The 16,278-nt window shown below is 33.5% G+C and overlaps 3 protein-coding genes across 3 annotated transcripts; 2 read left to right on the top strand and 1 right to left on the bottom strand.

Moving 5' to 3' along the window:
• Nucleotides 1–387: 387 nt before the first annotated feature.
• Nucleotides 388–4,380, top strand: TRIADDRAFT_24922 (uncharacterized protein; the record flags this gene model as incomplete). Its single annotated transcript, XM_002113041.1, has 15 exons — nucleotides 388–450; nucleotides 1,041–1,110; nucleotides 1,435–1,532; nucleotides 1,636–1,749; nucleotides 2,417–2,529; nucleotides 2,597–2,692; nucleotides 2,766–2,838; nucleotides 2,982–3,053; nucleotides 3,129–3,191; nucleotides 3,334–3,392; nucleotides 3,461–3,518; nucleotides 3,612–3,701; nucleotides 3,826–3,883; nucleotides 3,963–4,045; nucleotides 4,270–4,380. Coding segments are annotated over 15 exons (1,221 nt in total), but the record flags the coding sequence as incomplete, so codon positions are not given.
• A 2,201-nt stretch (nucleotides 4,381–6,581) lies between these two features.
• Nucleotides 6,582–7,843, bottom strand: TRIADDRAFT_56877 (uncharacterized protein; the record flags this gene model as incomplete). Its single annotated transcript, XM_002112614.1, has 2 exons — nucleotides 6,582–7,258; nucleotides 7,693–7,843. The coding sequence occupies 2 exons, from the start codon at nucleotides 7,841–7,843 to the stop codon at nucleotides 6,582–6,584; spliced, it is 828 nt and encodes a 275-aa protein (XP_002112650.1).
• Nucleotides 7,844–10,312: 2,469 nt separating this feature from the next.
• Nucleotides 10,313–10,819, top strand: TRIADDRAFT_56876 (uncharacterized protein; the record flags this gene model as incomplete). The annotated part of the gene is made up of 1 exon (XM_002113040.1): nucleotides 10,313–10,819. One exon carries the CDS (start codon nucleotides 10,313–10,315, stop codon nucleotides 10,817–10,819), a length of 507 nt encoding a protein of 168 aa, XP_002113076.1.
• Nucleotides 10,820–16,278: the final 5,459 nt, after the last annotated feature.

The raw sequence follows: 16,278 nt of genomic DNA, 5'->3' as shown, positions 1-16,278 counted from the left end.
ATTACAGTAGTAGGGTGGCCACTGTCTAGAGGATTGGAATGCAAACTCGATATTGCATAAGAAGCACTAATTGACTTAGAGTCAACATCAGGTACAATACGCTCAATACTGTGGTAGTATTAGCAAGTATCGTCTTCGGAGTGTACACAAACTTTTTTCCGGCCTTGTTGAAAACTGGCTTGTCATCGCTTGGCCTTAGGCATTACGACATAACGAGAACAAGAGCCAAGGTGAAAGTTCAACCCATGCTAAAATCCAACTAATAGCATGTAATATCAACAAATTAGATTAGCATTATTGAACCACCATTGAAATTATCCACCGATAGACCTAGGATTGACTTCAATTAAATACGAAGTTAACTCTTTAACCGTCATCAGATCGTTCCAGGCAGAAACATCGAAAATGGCTTGCCAGAATAATGAAATCGTCGTGGTCGGTGGAGGTTTGGTAAGTACAAAACGATGATGATGAAGAGGAGGAGGAGGAGGATGCACATTAAACTTGTATAATGAATATACTTAGCGGAAAGGATGGCAGTAAAAATTGCAATCGTATAACCTTGAAAAGAAGATCAAGCCAGCATGACTCTACCACCGATAGATTGACATCTTGAGTAATATTCTGCAGCAATAGTGATATGATGCCTAGACGAACGATGATGAGCAAATAAAATCTTCCTCTACAACGCCATTGGCAACAAGTCATACTAGAGATTGTATTTACAGGATCATCATCATAACATCCATTCTTGGCCTCTTTCTTTTCGTTAGTCAGCAGTATTTCAAATCTTGTAGTAATAATCAAGGATAATAATAGGATGGATGAACTGATTTGGATTCAATCCAAGTTACGTTATCGGTGACTATCCAAATAAATAAATAAGAGCTACTTCCCCCCCCCCCCTTCTTTCCGAAATTTCCTTTCGAATGTAGACTTCGACGTGTTATAAACCTAACAAAATTTTCTTGACAGTGAATGTAATGATGGACTAACAAAACCGTTTAATGACGATTTTTTGCCAACCGATTGTACTACAGGTCGGATGTTTAGCAGCAATATTTTGGGCGAAGCGAGGCTATCAAGTCGATCTCTACGAAATGCGTGAAGGTAAGTTAATACCCATTTGCAATCAAGCAATCGTTGAGATAATCGTACCTAGGCAATGATTTTTCTTGAATTGAAGAACATTCGTTGACTGTAGTTTAGCCATTCTCTCTTAATTTATGACTATTACGGAATAATGGACGTGCCTTGTAAATGAGTTAGTATACTTGTAGTATTACAGCGAGTGCCACCCAGTTAGCAATGCTGTTGTTGTAAACCATATCCGTATCGGCACTATTTCGTTATCCATCTTGGATCATCAGCGACCACGATTTAAAATAATCCTACAACTCTTACTGATAATCAATTTACTATCCGTTGACTTAGATTTCCGCTTATTAGAAAATACAAGGGGTAAAAGCATTAATCTTGCTTTATCTTCGCGCGGTATTCTCTCTTTGAAGCATGCTGGCCTGGATGACGAAGTAAGCTATCAAAATGGAGTTTACAATACATTCAAAAAAAGGAATAACAGTTCTTTCAGCCATTGCCTTTGAAAGATAACGGGATTACGTAACTTTTTAATAGGTTACCAACTATGGAATTCCAATGTACGGAAGGATGATTCATTCCGTTAATGGTGAATGTTCATCGCAAGCTTATAGTCCCAACGGAGAAGTGAGTACCACAATTGCTCTTACTGTTCAATGAATGATACAGTTTTCATCGAGTGATAATGCACATTTGTTGTGGCCTCGTTACAATGAATAACAAATAAAATTACCTACCTACAGGCAGCGTATAATCGCTTAGGGTAAATTAATAATAATAAAACTACTGATTATTGCATGCATTCCCCTTGTCAAGCTCGATTCGGTAATTCAATCAGTTGTTGTTGTTGCAATTTTTATTTCCACGATTTCCTTTCGCAATCGTAATGACTCAATTAACTCTAGCTCTACTGTACTGGTAGCGAAAGCAGATTGACATTAAATTCCATATTTGGATCCAATCGATCATTCTAAACGAAACCACTCAAGTCTTTTTTTATTGCTCACACAGGGGTTGCTATCCATTGATCGTATTACTGTGAACAAGGTCCTAATTACAGGTTAGTTGCATGCATCATTAACGTGAATTTATGACTGTAATGAATATATTTTTGTCATGATGTGTTTGTGTTGGTAACTATGCTATATTACTAATTGGGCCTATCATCCCTTTCAGTCCTTTTAACTTGTGAATCAGTTCGACAATACTTACGTACAGTCTACTCACTGCAGTTTCCTAACTTACTCAGTTGCAAAAATCTTTTCCTTCTACTCAATGTACAGCATTGTCAAGTGTAATATTTTGACATCATTGAAAGATTCTTTTTCTTATTTTAATTTTAGCTGCGGAAAAATATAAAAACATCCACTTTCATTTCCGTCATAAACTGAAATCAGCTGTGCTTTCTAGACGTGAACTGAAATTCGATAGGTAAATTGATGCTCCGTAGAATTACTGTTCATGATTTGGTGAAATAGACATATTTTATCCCCTATAGTGTCAAGCATGGTGAAATAATGATAAATGCAAAGACAATCCTGGGTTGCGATGGTGCTTACTCTAGAGTTAGGCAGAGTATGATGAGAGAAGCTAGGTAAGATGGATTATTTTAACGACAGTTACAAGCGCCTTATGACTGACGTAAAAATTGGATAAACCGTTGTTAGGCTAAACTATTTGCAATCTTACATTGGCCATGTTTATGTCGAGCTCATCATTCCTCCTCGAAAGGATGGAGAGGTAAAATATCCATCTGCATAGGATGGAATCAATTGCATAAAATGAACGTTTTGAATAGCAGCTCTTTTTTTTAGTCATTATCCCTATTTTTTTCTTCTTGGTTAATATTAACATTTATTCAAATTAAACTCGGTTACTCGCAGTTTGCTATTGAGCCAAACTATTTACATATCTGGCCAAGAGAAACCCTTATGTTGATTGCATTACCCAATTTGGTAAATAGAATTTGATTCTTCATCAAACTTGAATCAACGATAAAATTTTCTGATATTGATCATGACAATCGATAGGATAAATCGTTCACTTGTACGCTGTTCATTCCGCTAGCCATGAAAGAAGAATTGATAACGGAGGTACTGTGATGAGTTAATGAATTAGTGCAGCATATTGAAATTGCATAGTATCAGCTACTGTACGATATCCTGTATAAAGAAGTTTATGTTCATATCATTTATCTGTTATCACAAAATAATTGTAAATTGTTATCGATTACAGAAGCATGTCCTTGACCTATTTGCCACATACTTTCCCGATGTGATAGATTTGATAGGAAGGTAAATTCCATTTTGTTTCAAGCATACATTCTTACTTGTTTCTAATAGCCGATCATTTCATTTTTCAGTCACAGCATTTGCCATGATGTCTTAAATAATCCTGCCGATGAACTAGTTTATATTAAGGTATTATAGCTAGGTTCTAACAACATAGGCGTTGAAGACTTTGCTTATTTTATAAATGCTAATTCTTTGATGCCAATGTTATCAATTTCCCAGTGCGACCCGCACCATTACGCCGACCATACCATATTATTGGGCGATGCTGCACATGCATTTGTACCGTTTTATGGACAAGGCTTAAATTGTGTATGTATCTATGCGTTTATCATAATATTCATATTCTAACGGTCTCATGCCAAAAATAGTATGGTAAACATCAGGATTTAACTATATTGAAGACTTTTGGCAAATTCTATGCTTATCAATAAAGGGTTTTGAAGATTGCCTAGTTTTAGATAGGATTCTTGTTGCAAATGGATTCGATCTAGGTGGGTACTACAATTGCTTTTAATATATATCTAATGTCGCTAAGTGATACTGTACTGATGAAGCCATTCTTATTATCAGAAAAATCATTTCAACAATACAGCGAAACTAGAATACGAGATACTGACAGCATTTGCGATCTGTCACTGTACAACTATCATGAGGTATTTCAACCAAATTGTGTAACATGGCAGTCTTTTCTATCGCACGTTTTTTCAATTGCTGAAAAAATAATTACAGTGCTATTAAATAACTTTCACTAATCGTCTAATGTGCAAACAAAAAAATTATTTTCCTTCATGATATTGATCACCATCTTCAATAATCACTTCGATGGCGAAAGCAGCTTTCTAACTTATATCTATGCAACAATTTTTTTTTGTTATAGATGAGATCTCACGTCAATAGTAAAGTTTACTTACTACGTCGGGCTATTGACAATGTGATATTTCGTCTGTTGCCAAATACTTACATTCCATTGTATACTATGGTATGTTGATCGATCATATTAAGCTATTGCTCGCAACTCGTTTTGAAATAATTGAAGCGTATTAATCATTCAATGATACGATTTTAGGTTACCTTCAGCGATATCCCGTACCACGCGGTTGTTCATAGGCATCATTTGCAAACAAAAGTATGCCATTCTATCTGTATTTATGTCTAATCCTACAATTTACTGACTACAAATGCATTAATTATTTTACCACTAAATTTATAGATTCTGTACGGAACACTCCTGGCCTTAATAATTGCGATTGGAATTGCACTAGCTATTTACTGTTACGGAATCTAATGGTGACGGCTTATTTTCATCGTCGTCTGTAGTTCTTATCAATCCGCCGTAAGAACTAGTGATTTAGTAATGAATAGCTTCCATAATTTAACAAAACACTCACTGGTATACTATTGTTGTCAGTTGTACGATAGATAAAATGAAAAGGATATCTATTTGCTACAAATTGTCTGATATCTATTTAAAAAATTAAGAAATCCTTTGGATATTATAAAACATGTGTCTTTATAACTGTCAGATTATGACTAGCAGCTTCCGAAATGCCAGAAATTGCAATTTTTACGTATAACTTTCGGAGCACGTTGTCAATTTTTTATAGTTAATTCATTTTCCGACACGAGTTTTTAAATCTCAAAAATGTTATAGGTAACATTTCCTTGGATTTATTATAAAATTGAAAGACAGACAGCACATAAAGAAACTTTAAATTTGTCCAATAAATTCATCTAGTTTTCGTCATAAGTGCTGTGCACATATCTGATTTTCTTTTCGAATATTAGCACTCTTCTATCATAATGATAGTTGAAATTAATGGACTGATGACTATTTTCATAGATCTTTGTCCTTATTATCTTTATTGCTCGGTAATTTAAAAACTGTGATGAAAATGACACTTTTTAAGGCTGTATTCAGATATAAGATGCTTTGATTAAACTTTTATTTTGCTGAATCTGTATTGATGATTAGAAAGAACATTACGCGAAATAAAAGATCCCACGAACGTGTAGCTTTAAGCCAGGACTAGTCAATCATTGTCATTTATAATTTTTAACAAATCTTTATAACAATGCTCGTACCAATGATAAAAAATAGATTTACGGTGGTAATCAATTATGTTTAGGGTATATTAATAACCTTGCTAGCTCGTAGTTTTCATTGCAGCTACTAAGGAGTAATTGATTATATCCATGTATTGCATTGAAAATGTTATGCCTAATATGATCCAATAAATTTATAGCAATTAGGTTGTATATCCTAATATGCCATAATTACATAATCACAGGCCGGGCAATTAGCGTTACGCGTTGGCTTCCCCATCGTGCATATGCCGTAATGATTTTTTAAGGAATTATGGTCGTACCGAGATTGGCTATATCCATTTTTAGTTGCTTCCCAAGGTTTTGTAAACAACGCAGTTCATTTTCCTTTAAAGTATTGCAAAATTTTAAGAATGAATCTATTCCTTTTCGCTATAAGATGATGATAAGTTCATGATTACGTTTCTTATGATGATTAATTAAATTAAATTTAATAAGTCGACATCGTCATCATTTAAGAATTAATTCCTCTAAAGTCGTAGATTAACGATTTTAACGGCAAATCATTTATTATTGTCTTATAATTTCTTTCCATCACCGCGTTTATAAATTCCATTCCATTTGAACTAGGTTGGAATTTGTTTTGCGTCCCTATATAGTTTTAAATACAGTACAACCGATTATTTTTCAGTTACGACTAAAATGTTAGTAAGTTACCCTTTTCATAAGATTGGTTAGACTAATAATCACGATATTGGTAGATATTCATTGCTCACACTATCGGAGAAAATGTACATCGTTACCAATACATATGGTATAATATGTTGTAGCATTAAACTTTTATTAATTAGCTATACTCATATTTTACATTAATGAGGTCGAGTGTTTATACATAGTAAAATCAGTCTGATAAATAGTGATGCTCTACAGAAAGCAACTAGTTGCCATTTTTATAGTATATGTTTATCGACAAGCATCTTACGATAATTAAATATACTATAGCATTATCCTATCCGTACCTGTTAGTTTTTTTTCTTTTATAAAGCATCCAATCAATAATCGACTGACTTTTGAAAAATTTATTGCAATTATCTTAACAGCAACGAAATATATTCCGATCTTCATGATATCGATAATTAAGATTTGTCATTTGATGGCATTCGCTACATCGAACATAGAGAACTGGCACGGTAAATTTGCATACTTAGGCATTCTCTCATTCATAATTTTATAAAATTTCTCTTTGATAGTATTATATGGACGCTTTTGATGAATTGATATCTCGACTTTCTGACTGATCAATTTCAAAATTTCGACATCGTTTATCTCCTGATAGCAGTACTGTAGGCTAATATAAGATTTTTCTTTCCTAACGATGGCATAATAATAATCGTCCAATGGGAAAAATTTAGCACATTGGTAATATAACTTTACACGGCGATTATTCCACATTTTTAGACACGCTGATAGCAGGCAATAAAATATTCCATTCGGTATATAAGGAACGAAGCATTTATTATAGCCAATATATAAACAATCGGATACGCTATAACCACTTAAATCGAGTTCATCAGCATATGAATTAAGTAAATAAGGTATAAAATATAGACGATTTAGAGCTGTTGCCTCATCATCTTCATGTTCGTCATCAATCTTACTGATAATATTGTAACTTTCCATCAATTGTAGTACAAATTCTTTTTCTATCTGATTTAATTTAAATTCTGTGATAGCATAATCAAGACAAGTTTCAGACATAATACCTGTCCGACGAGCTAAATTATAACTTTCTCTCGCTTCTGCAATTTTAAACTGATGCCGATCTAATTTAATGATACTACGAAATATTTGCAGCAATCAGTCTATATTGGTTACAATCATTCTATTGATGCCTTCTTTCTGACAAAATACGATATCACCAGTGTCATGCAGATACGTAAGAATACTGCGTAACTTTATCATTTTCCAAAAATCCGAAATCCTTAGCTAATTTTTTAATATCTTCATATCGCATAATGTTGCAATTTTTTTTTTAATATATCTTTAAATTCATCAGAAATATTCTATCTGTTGATATTATTAACGGATGTGTATAGCAAGGATGCCATAATATACCAAGGTGTAGGAATAGACCGTTGCATAAATGGTAAATTACTGGTAAACTGTTTAATAATTTTATGCAATTTCTTACAACATTGACGTCACTGTAGTAAAGACTTACGACTTGTATCATTAGGGTTGGAATTAAAAATAATACCTGAACAGCAGATATTCTTCTTATATGTAGCAACATATGTACCAACATGTAAACTTCGACCCCCCAAATGCTTTCTGTTGAATAGAAAGGGCCTTTGATACGTAGTAATTGCTTCATCATATATAAATTGATTTTCATAAGCAATACTCATGTTATTATAAGTTCGAGCAACATCTAAGTTGTTATTGCCTAGAATTTGCAGTTTAATATCAAGAGATTTCTTGTATATGGATAGTGCATCATTATTCTTGCCTTGAAGATTGTATATATAGCTCCGATATTATTATAAGATAAAGTCACTTTTAGATCATCATCGCCTAGTATTTCCAAATCTATGTTTAGACATTTTTGATACATGGATGGAGCTTGATGATAATTCGATAGATTTTGATAAACACTACCAATGTTGTTGTAAGATATTGTAACGTGTAAATTGCAATCCCCTAACAATTTTAGCTCAATAGGGAGACACTTTTGATACATGGATAGAGCAGCATCGAGCTTAAGATCTCTGTAACACTGCCAATGCTATTGTCGGATCGAGCAACATTCAAATTATTATCACCAGATATATTAATTTTAATATCTAAGCTTTTCTGATATAAAATTAAAGCATCATCTAATTTCGATTGGCGAAAATAAGCTTCTCCCATACTATGATAAGCTTCAGCTACATCGACATGGTTCTCTCCTGGCAATTTTAATTTCAAAGCTAATGATTGCTTATAATCATCTAATGCATCATCATAAGCCTATTTCATTGCTTGTATGTCCCATTGATGATGGAAATATCGAGCAAGTCGAACTTGATCCATGATCTTTCTTGCTAGCGTTCCTGATCGATCACAGTTTTGTTGAGCAGATGCTAATTCATGTTGTTTCTAATAGATCATAGAAATATTTAGATAAGTATCACATTGTAGTTAATCTCCAGCAATATCATTGCTTGTCAACCGATGAGTTTTATCTGACGCTTGGAGATAGCTACTTCTAGGTTGCAGATAATCTCTATTATTAAATAGATGATGTCTATTTTCACGCAGAGAATTGATTTCCTGAATACGCATGTGATCCATTGGCTTCTTTCTAAGATAACTCTCAACAATTGGGAAAATAAACTCACTCCTTAGGACTAATCTCATCCCAACAAGGACAGCCTTATGCCATGCTAAGGAAAATTGAAAAATTCGGCAATAAATCAAAGGCACATCTGCACTAGATCAAAGTACTAGATAATGACTGGCGACAGTTATCATAATCACGACTGTATATCGAATAAAAAGCAACATTCAAGCCGTTAGCGCTATAGTTTATGAAACGTTGTTAGAAACAGAACTGGACTAAAAAATAATAAGACAGCCTCTATATACTGCAAGCTACCATTCAAAACTTGATTGCTTATATTACTATTAGATGAATCGAAACAATCTTGATCCTATAATTTATGACGTAAATTTCCATCAAAGCAATTTATTTAATTGAAATCTGTTGGTAGTAAACTTGCGCATGCTTGACTCATGACTTATTCTACTTTTGACCTTTGCCATTGGGTGGTGATAATTAGAATAATAATTAGAAGTAGTTGCGAGATCTTCTTGGATTACTACGATTGAGATTGAAATTTACAGAGAAATAGCTTTCCGTAAGGGAGTAGTTGTACTTTTCCACAAAGAAGCAGCATTTCCAGGTAAGATTTGCATTCTCATTTATGTATAGTATGCTGGTCTGTATATTACAGCATTGATATATTTTTACTAATGTAGTTGCATTAATTAAGAGCATAATAAACGTAGAGATGCTTAGATTATATGCGAAATGGTTTAAGTCGACTCTGCTAGTAGCCAAAATTGTGCATGCTTGATTAGTAGCATTTTCTGTCTTTTACTTTGTGATTTGAAGTAATTATTGGAATAATTAGAAAGAGTCGTGAGATATTATTACATTGCTAAGATTAAGGTTAAAATTTTTAGGGCAGCAACTTTCCATAGGAGAATATCTGTACTTTGCTACTAAGAAACAGTGTTTCAGGGTAGGGTTTGCATTCTCATGAATGCCTGCTGATCTACATATTTCAGCATTACTATATTTTTGTTATGTGTTTGCATTATTCGTCTACATGATTAGTGTAGAGAAGTTTAAGATTATACAAAGAATAATTTAAATTGATTTAGCTAGTAGCTTAATACAATTTTAGATAGTAGCAGAGTAGATTTAAATTAAAATATGACGATCTCTTTAGATGACAATATTGCATCTTTTTCAGTACTCGATATCAGTATGTAGATAATTCATAGCTTGGACGCTGAAAAATTAAAAGCGAATTCCAGAAAGAGAAAGAGCATTACTAAGTATTTGCATTATATTAAGAAATTAACTTAGGCACTGCCACTATATTTCATACAAATTTGATATACATTGTGATAATGAGTAGTCTCATCTGATAACGATTGCCTGAACGAATCACTTTTAAACGATTTTAAATCTTTGCTATTTTAATTCGAGGTTATGTATGTTTTAAACTCTTTTCTGATCCTTAAATTTTATTAACAAATAGTAGAATTGCAATAATCGTGGCATTCGTGAAACTGATTTAAGAATAACATTAATATTAATGTCAAACATGGAATCGATACAAGATGGTATCAACGGCATCTTACGACCGATAATCCAAGCAGATATGGAAACTATATGCCAAATAGAATTAGAATGCTTTCCTATAGAGGAGGCTGCTACCCCAGCACAACTTATGGATCGATTTAATGTGGCAAGTGATTTATTTCTAGGATACGAAATCAATGGCAAAATCGTTGCTTTCATTTGTGGTACGCGAAGCAACGATAATTTATTAACTTTTCAGTCCATGTATGAGCATGCAGCAAATGGTAAAACATTATGCATTCATGCTTTATGTGTTACGAGCAATTTCCGACGACAGGGTATCGCCTCTATATTGCTCAAACATTATATAGAATACATTAAGCAAGCTATTCCATCGATATCGGTGATCAATCTGATTGCTCACGATTATTTAATACCATTTTATGAGAAAGCAGGATTTCAATGCCTTGGTTTATCCTCCGTAGTCCAAGGCAAATTTTCATGGTACAATTGCCAGATGATCTTATAATATTGCTGTTACATCTTCCCAAATTATCTTTGCCTTTCCTAGATTGATAAATGTATACTTTATACAGTTACTAATTTAAAACATCAAAAGTCAAAAAGTTCTTGATATAGAAAACATTGAATACGGTTAGAATCGAAATTATTGTAAGCCTATAGAATGACTAACTGTACTCTTTATTAAGTTTATTTCTAGTTGTTTCAGAATAACCTTTGAGGCTAGCGGTTGTAGCATAATTATCATGAGATAACTTTACCTAGGAATATATTGATGATTCATTAATGTATCTATGACATCTTACATCATTTTAATAGATAAAAGCGTAATTTTATAATATTATCTATGAGCTGATATTCTATGTTTATCTAGATTCACTATAAATTGACTAATTTTTTTTAATCAATTTGGTTTCAGTTTTGTCTAACAGTGACTATTGGTTTACTATAACCTAAAGATGAGAGAATATCAGTATTTAAAGTCGTACTGTAGATAGAAGTAGAAGAGGACAAGCCTGATAAAAGGTTGATAATATTAAGCTACAAGAAGTGATTTAATTTTCCTCGTTATAAGCTTAGTATAACTTGCCTGGCAATACCTGTGGTTCCACTAAGCTAATAATTGGATTGATTCTGTATAGATTAACAACTCAATAAATTATACCTAAATTTTGACAACTCGTCGGTGACAGTGACCGATCTTGGGTCTTACTGCAAGGGTCTATTAGTAACGGAGTGATAAAATTTCGTCAATTTACTAAACCAACAATCTATTGGAAGTGGTAGTAGCATTAGATTTAGCTACATAACAAGAGCTCCTATTTAGAAATACTTTTAATTTAAAGGAATCGGTCATTATCTCATGCTACTGTGTGTTCGATAAGTTTAGGGAAGAAGCTCATGTTTATTAGTTCGCATTTATCACATAGACAAACGACCTAATTATCCACGTCTGGATTATAGCATTTGCAGAGTTTAGATTACCGTTAGCATCGACATTCCCGATTGATCAATTTACATTGAGGTAATCCCAATTTTTCATATATTTTATAAGCAGTTTGTAATCAATTTTCGTAGTCTGTATTTAACCCACAGATATTGTCCATAGTTATCCTTGTTTAAATTACTGCATTCACTGACTTAGGCTCTTACTAGCATTGACATTCTTATAGCAGTCTATAAGTATCAATGAGTTAAAGGATAATTTTGTGCTCGATTGATGTACGTATTAACAGTAAATCTCTAGAATTTGTTCTTATCTTGCAGACACAACCTAACTGTCGTTATTTATCCAGCCGATTTAGAGAATTTAGATAATATCACGACCGGCTTTCCAGCAGCTGTATACAGCATAGGTTTAATTGAGTATAGTAAAGGATAATTCTGTACACGGCTGATCAATTTATATGGAGACTATCCCGACATTTTGTATACTTAAAGCAAAACCATTGAATTAATTAGTATTAATTAGGCCAGCCTATTCATGAATAATTCAAATCCACTGCAGCTAAAACGTCGTGCATATTTCATTACCAATGATTGATGCGTTTTAGTACAGTATCGAGGTAATCACGCAAAATAACTGTAGGGAAACAGAGATTAAGAAACATCGGATAGTCTTTATTGCGCGATGGGATTCGAACTTGAAAGTACTGATAGCAATCGCTTTACGCTATATAGGAAAATGCTGATTTTATGTTAGTGACCAGTTCATCACCAGTATTTCAATAAAGTAATTAAATAGCGCATTTCTTATGATATCGATCCAACAATACCATTGCGAAAGAAGCTGTATCGAAAAGCGTTACAGATTTTACTAACATATAAGGCTGATAGTTGATCGCAAAGAAGTAACATTTTAAGGAAAGTTTGAAGTATCTCAGGAGCTAGAGCACAATCGGGAATTGTAGTGAAGAAATAAATTTGAGTTGCAGCAACTGAATTGGCGGTTAGTACCACTTCTAGCTGGCGTAGGAGATAGTAATGGCGTACGTATATATGCATATGGGAGAGTTAGAGTTTAAAACACAACACTAGATCTGAATGCTTACTACTATTTGACAAAAAAAGGGCTTTTATACTTTTATCGTCTATAATTCTAACATAGACTGATTATACGGTAGAGTTGTAGAAGTGTAAACATCTGTAATGAGTATATAATAATCCCCACTCAAACCTATACAAATTGTAAAATCAAGAAAGCTCGGAAATGTCTCAATCTCCAGCCTAAGTACTTTCTAGAATTTTTTATCATCCTCGATGCTAACTTTAGTAAAATCATTCCTGCCTATTCGTGACAATAAGTCATTTCTGGCATTGATGGTTAGTACTGTTATCCCATCACATCGCTAACTCCGGCCTTCAACATTAGCTAGCTATTGCGACTAAGTGTAACATGCAACAATTTCAGATGCTTACATCTCGATTTCAAATCATTTTGTGTCAATGTATATCCTCGATCCTAGCCTCAATGTAAGTAGCCATTATCGTTTTTATGATATTTAATCATCATCTCCTTTAGTAGTCAACGTTGTGAGTGAACTAACTTGAGCTGATACAATCAACCACATGTAAGATTCGGGTTACTCTAGATTAGTCACTGACGCAAAGAACTGAGAATACGCAAAGCTCTGTAAATTGTAATTACTACCACTAATAGATTTATTGATTGAAAATATGGCGGCTTTTAGACGTGCGCTGTCTGCACTTCAAGTGTAAAATATTGCATATTGCAATATCCACAATAACATATAGAAGTGTAGATTGTAATTAAACATAGTAATTAATTCCATACGTATACAACGTAACTTTTTAAGTACAAAACAGATTGTAGAGTGTAGAAGCTATCATATTCATCGTAGCCATAACCAAATAAGATCGGTAACAACGTTCTGTAAGAAGAAATCATTGCATATTCGTAACATACTATATTTAACAAATACAGTATTAATATATCACAACTATATCATAAACACTGTAGACGAATAGCCTAAATGGCTTAAATGTACGTATTAACTTATTATTACACGATCAAAATGTAACACACTGTAATATGTAGCAGTAAACACATAATCTTCATGCCTATAAATATTAGTTATAACTGTCAATTCTTTGATTGCGATGTTTCATGCTGTATGGGTTTGAGTCTGAATATTAACCTTATTAATACGAGTTCCAATTTGTGTTTCTACAGCTGTAATCTATGGCTAAAGAATACAATATTTAACGGTTTCTTGACAGTAGAAGACCTGTAGACTCAGGTTACCACCATCGATAGCAATTTCTTTTACATTTAGTCACATAGATTTATTAAAATTTAAAGCAAAATTACTTACGAGAGTGTATGAGTAAATTCTAGCGTGTTAGCAATGAGTTCCTTTACTGGGCTTTCTTCAAACCTCTGTACTATACAGTATAAATTTAATACTTTATAGTCAACTATAGATGGAAACAAATCCAATCTGACATCTACAACTAGCGGAGAATTACTGATAACTGCAACCTAGCTAATAAAAGCAGCAGCAAATATATCGTCTCACATCAGTCTTCCATCCTTAATTCAAATGTCTAAATATCTCCGCTCATTCTTTTTACTATTGCATCGATGAAATCAACTGCTGTATTAATGGAAATAGATATCGTATCATAATTTTACACACCACAGAAATCGGAGTTTAATGGTGGGAAGACATTATAACTCTTCATGTCTTCATCATTTTCTTCTAGTTATGAAATATGGAGTCTCTACAAAATGAATTCCATGGCATTGTACGACCGATAACGCAAGCAGACATGGAAGCTGTTTGTCAAATAGAGCAAGAATGCTTTCCATCAGATGAAGCTGAACCTCCTGAACAATTAATGGATCGATTTGATGTAGCAAGTGAATTATTTCTAGGATACGAAGTCCATGGCAAAACTATCGCGTTTATTTATGGTTCACGATGCAATGATGAATTATTAACAGCTCAATCCATGCACGAGCATGTAGCCGATGGGAAAACTTTATGTATTCATTCCGTATGTGTTACTGGTAACTTTCGGCGAAAAGGTATCGCGTCCATGTTGCTTAAACGCTATATAGCTTACATCAAAGAAAATATTTCATTGATTTCGATAATTAATTTATGTAATAAAGTGTCTATCGAAACGCAACGACTTCCACAACTTGAAGGAAAATCACTTTATTACAATAATTACGTCTTCTACCAAGGACTAGATTATCTATGGCTACTCTGTCTTCGGAGATAAAATCTCCTGCTTATATACAATTGTGTACAGAGTATCTTCGTGACACATAAATCGTTATCTACCTTAATAAGGCTAACATCACACCTCTAGCGTACCTGGAGGTGCCAAACAGTATGACTAATAACTTTTACAATCCGTATTGCAATTACTAATACAAATCCTCACATATTTAATCTCACTCTACGATCTAGCACCTATACAAGTGTATCTATCTTAATTAGCCTAGTAATTACGTCATGCACGATATTCACACATACTGTATATAATCTTAAGCTATATTTGGGCTGCACTACAATTTAATTACTCATGACCACCTGATATCGTTTTACGAGAAAGCAGGATTTCAATGTCTTGGTTTGTCGTCTGTAGTCCATGGTAAACTACCATGGTACAATTGCCAGATGAAATTGTAAGATAGATACTACCTCCTTTCAGCTCATGCATTCTATTATTTTAGGATTATCAAAGTATAAAGTTAGATTGAATGACCTTACTCAGTCAGGACAGCTAAGCATTAAAACTCTTCTGAACTATATTGTGATTGGCTGTTTCATATAGGTATTGCGAATAGAAAGTAACTGTACGCTAACGTTTGATATACCGTATATGGATAAAAAGACAATTATTGTTGTACATGTAAAAAGAGTATGGAGTAGGAAAGGTGCTCGAATAAAGACATAACATAAAATTGCTGCATGGTGTTAAAAAGTTATTTGTAAACCTATTTTCGCGAAATTACAAATGGTTCACCTTGTATTCACAGTACCCAAACCGTTGTATTGTCAGAAGCCAGCAAATTCCACTAGCTTGCATTAACATTTATGGTATCAACTTTCCTCAGATCCAGGCTAGCAAATTACACTAACTCCTATTAACGTTGATAGTGTCGATTAAGCTAACCGGTTGGAAGTGGTAGTAACTTAAGATTTAGAGGCATAACAAGAGCTTTTATTTAGTCGTCATTTCAAGAAATTGACCATGATCGCAAGCTATATTGTACGTATGTTCGATAAGCTTATGGCAGAAGCTTAATTTCATAAGTTTGCATTTATCTCCGGGCAATATCCACGGCTAGACTACAGTATTCGATGATTTTAGGCAATCGTTAGCATGATTGATCAACTTACATTGAGACTATCTCAATGAATTGATCCCATATATTCATGTATTTTATTGAACGGCTTCGCGATTTCTCATCACATAAATTCGTTTTTA

This window comes from Trichoplax adhaerens, genomic scaffold (assembly GCF_000150275.1).
Source record: "Trichoplax adhaerens TRIADscaffold_5 genomic scaffold, whole genome shotgun sequence".
NCBI classification, from domain to species: Eukaryota; Metazoa; Placozoa; class Uniplacotomia; order Trichoplacea; family Trichoplacidae; genus Trichoplax; species Trichoplax adhaerens.
The sequence above is the reverse complement of the archived record's forward strand: the minus strand, read 5'-3'. Positions and strand labels throughout refer to the sequence as shown.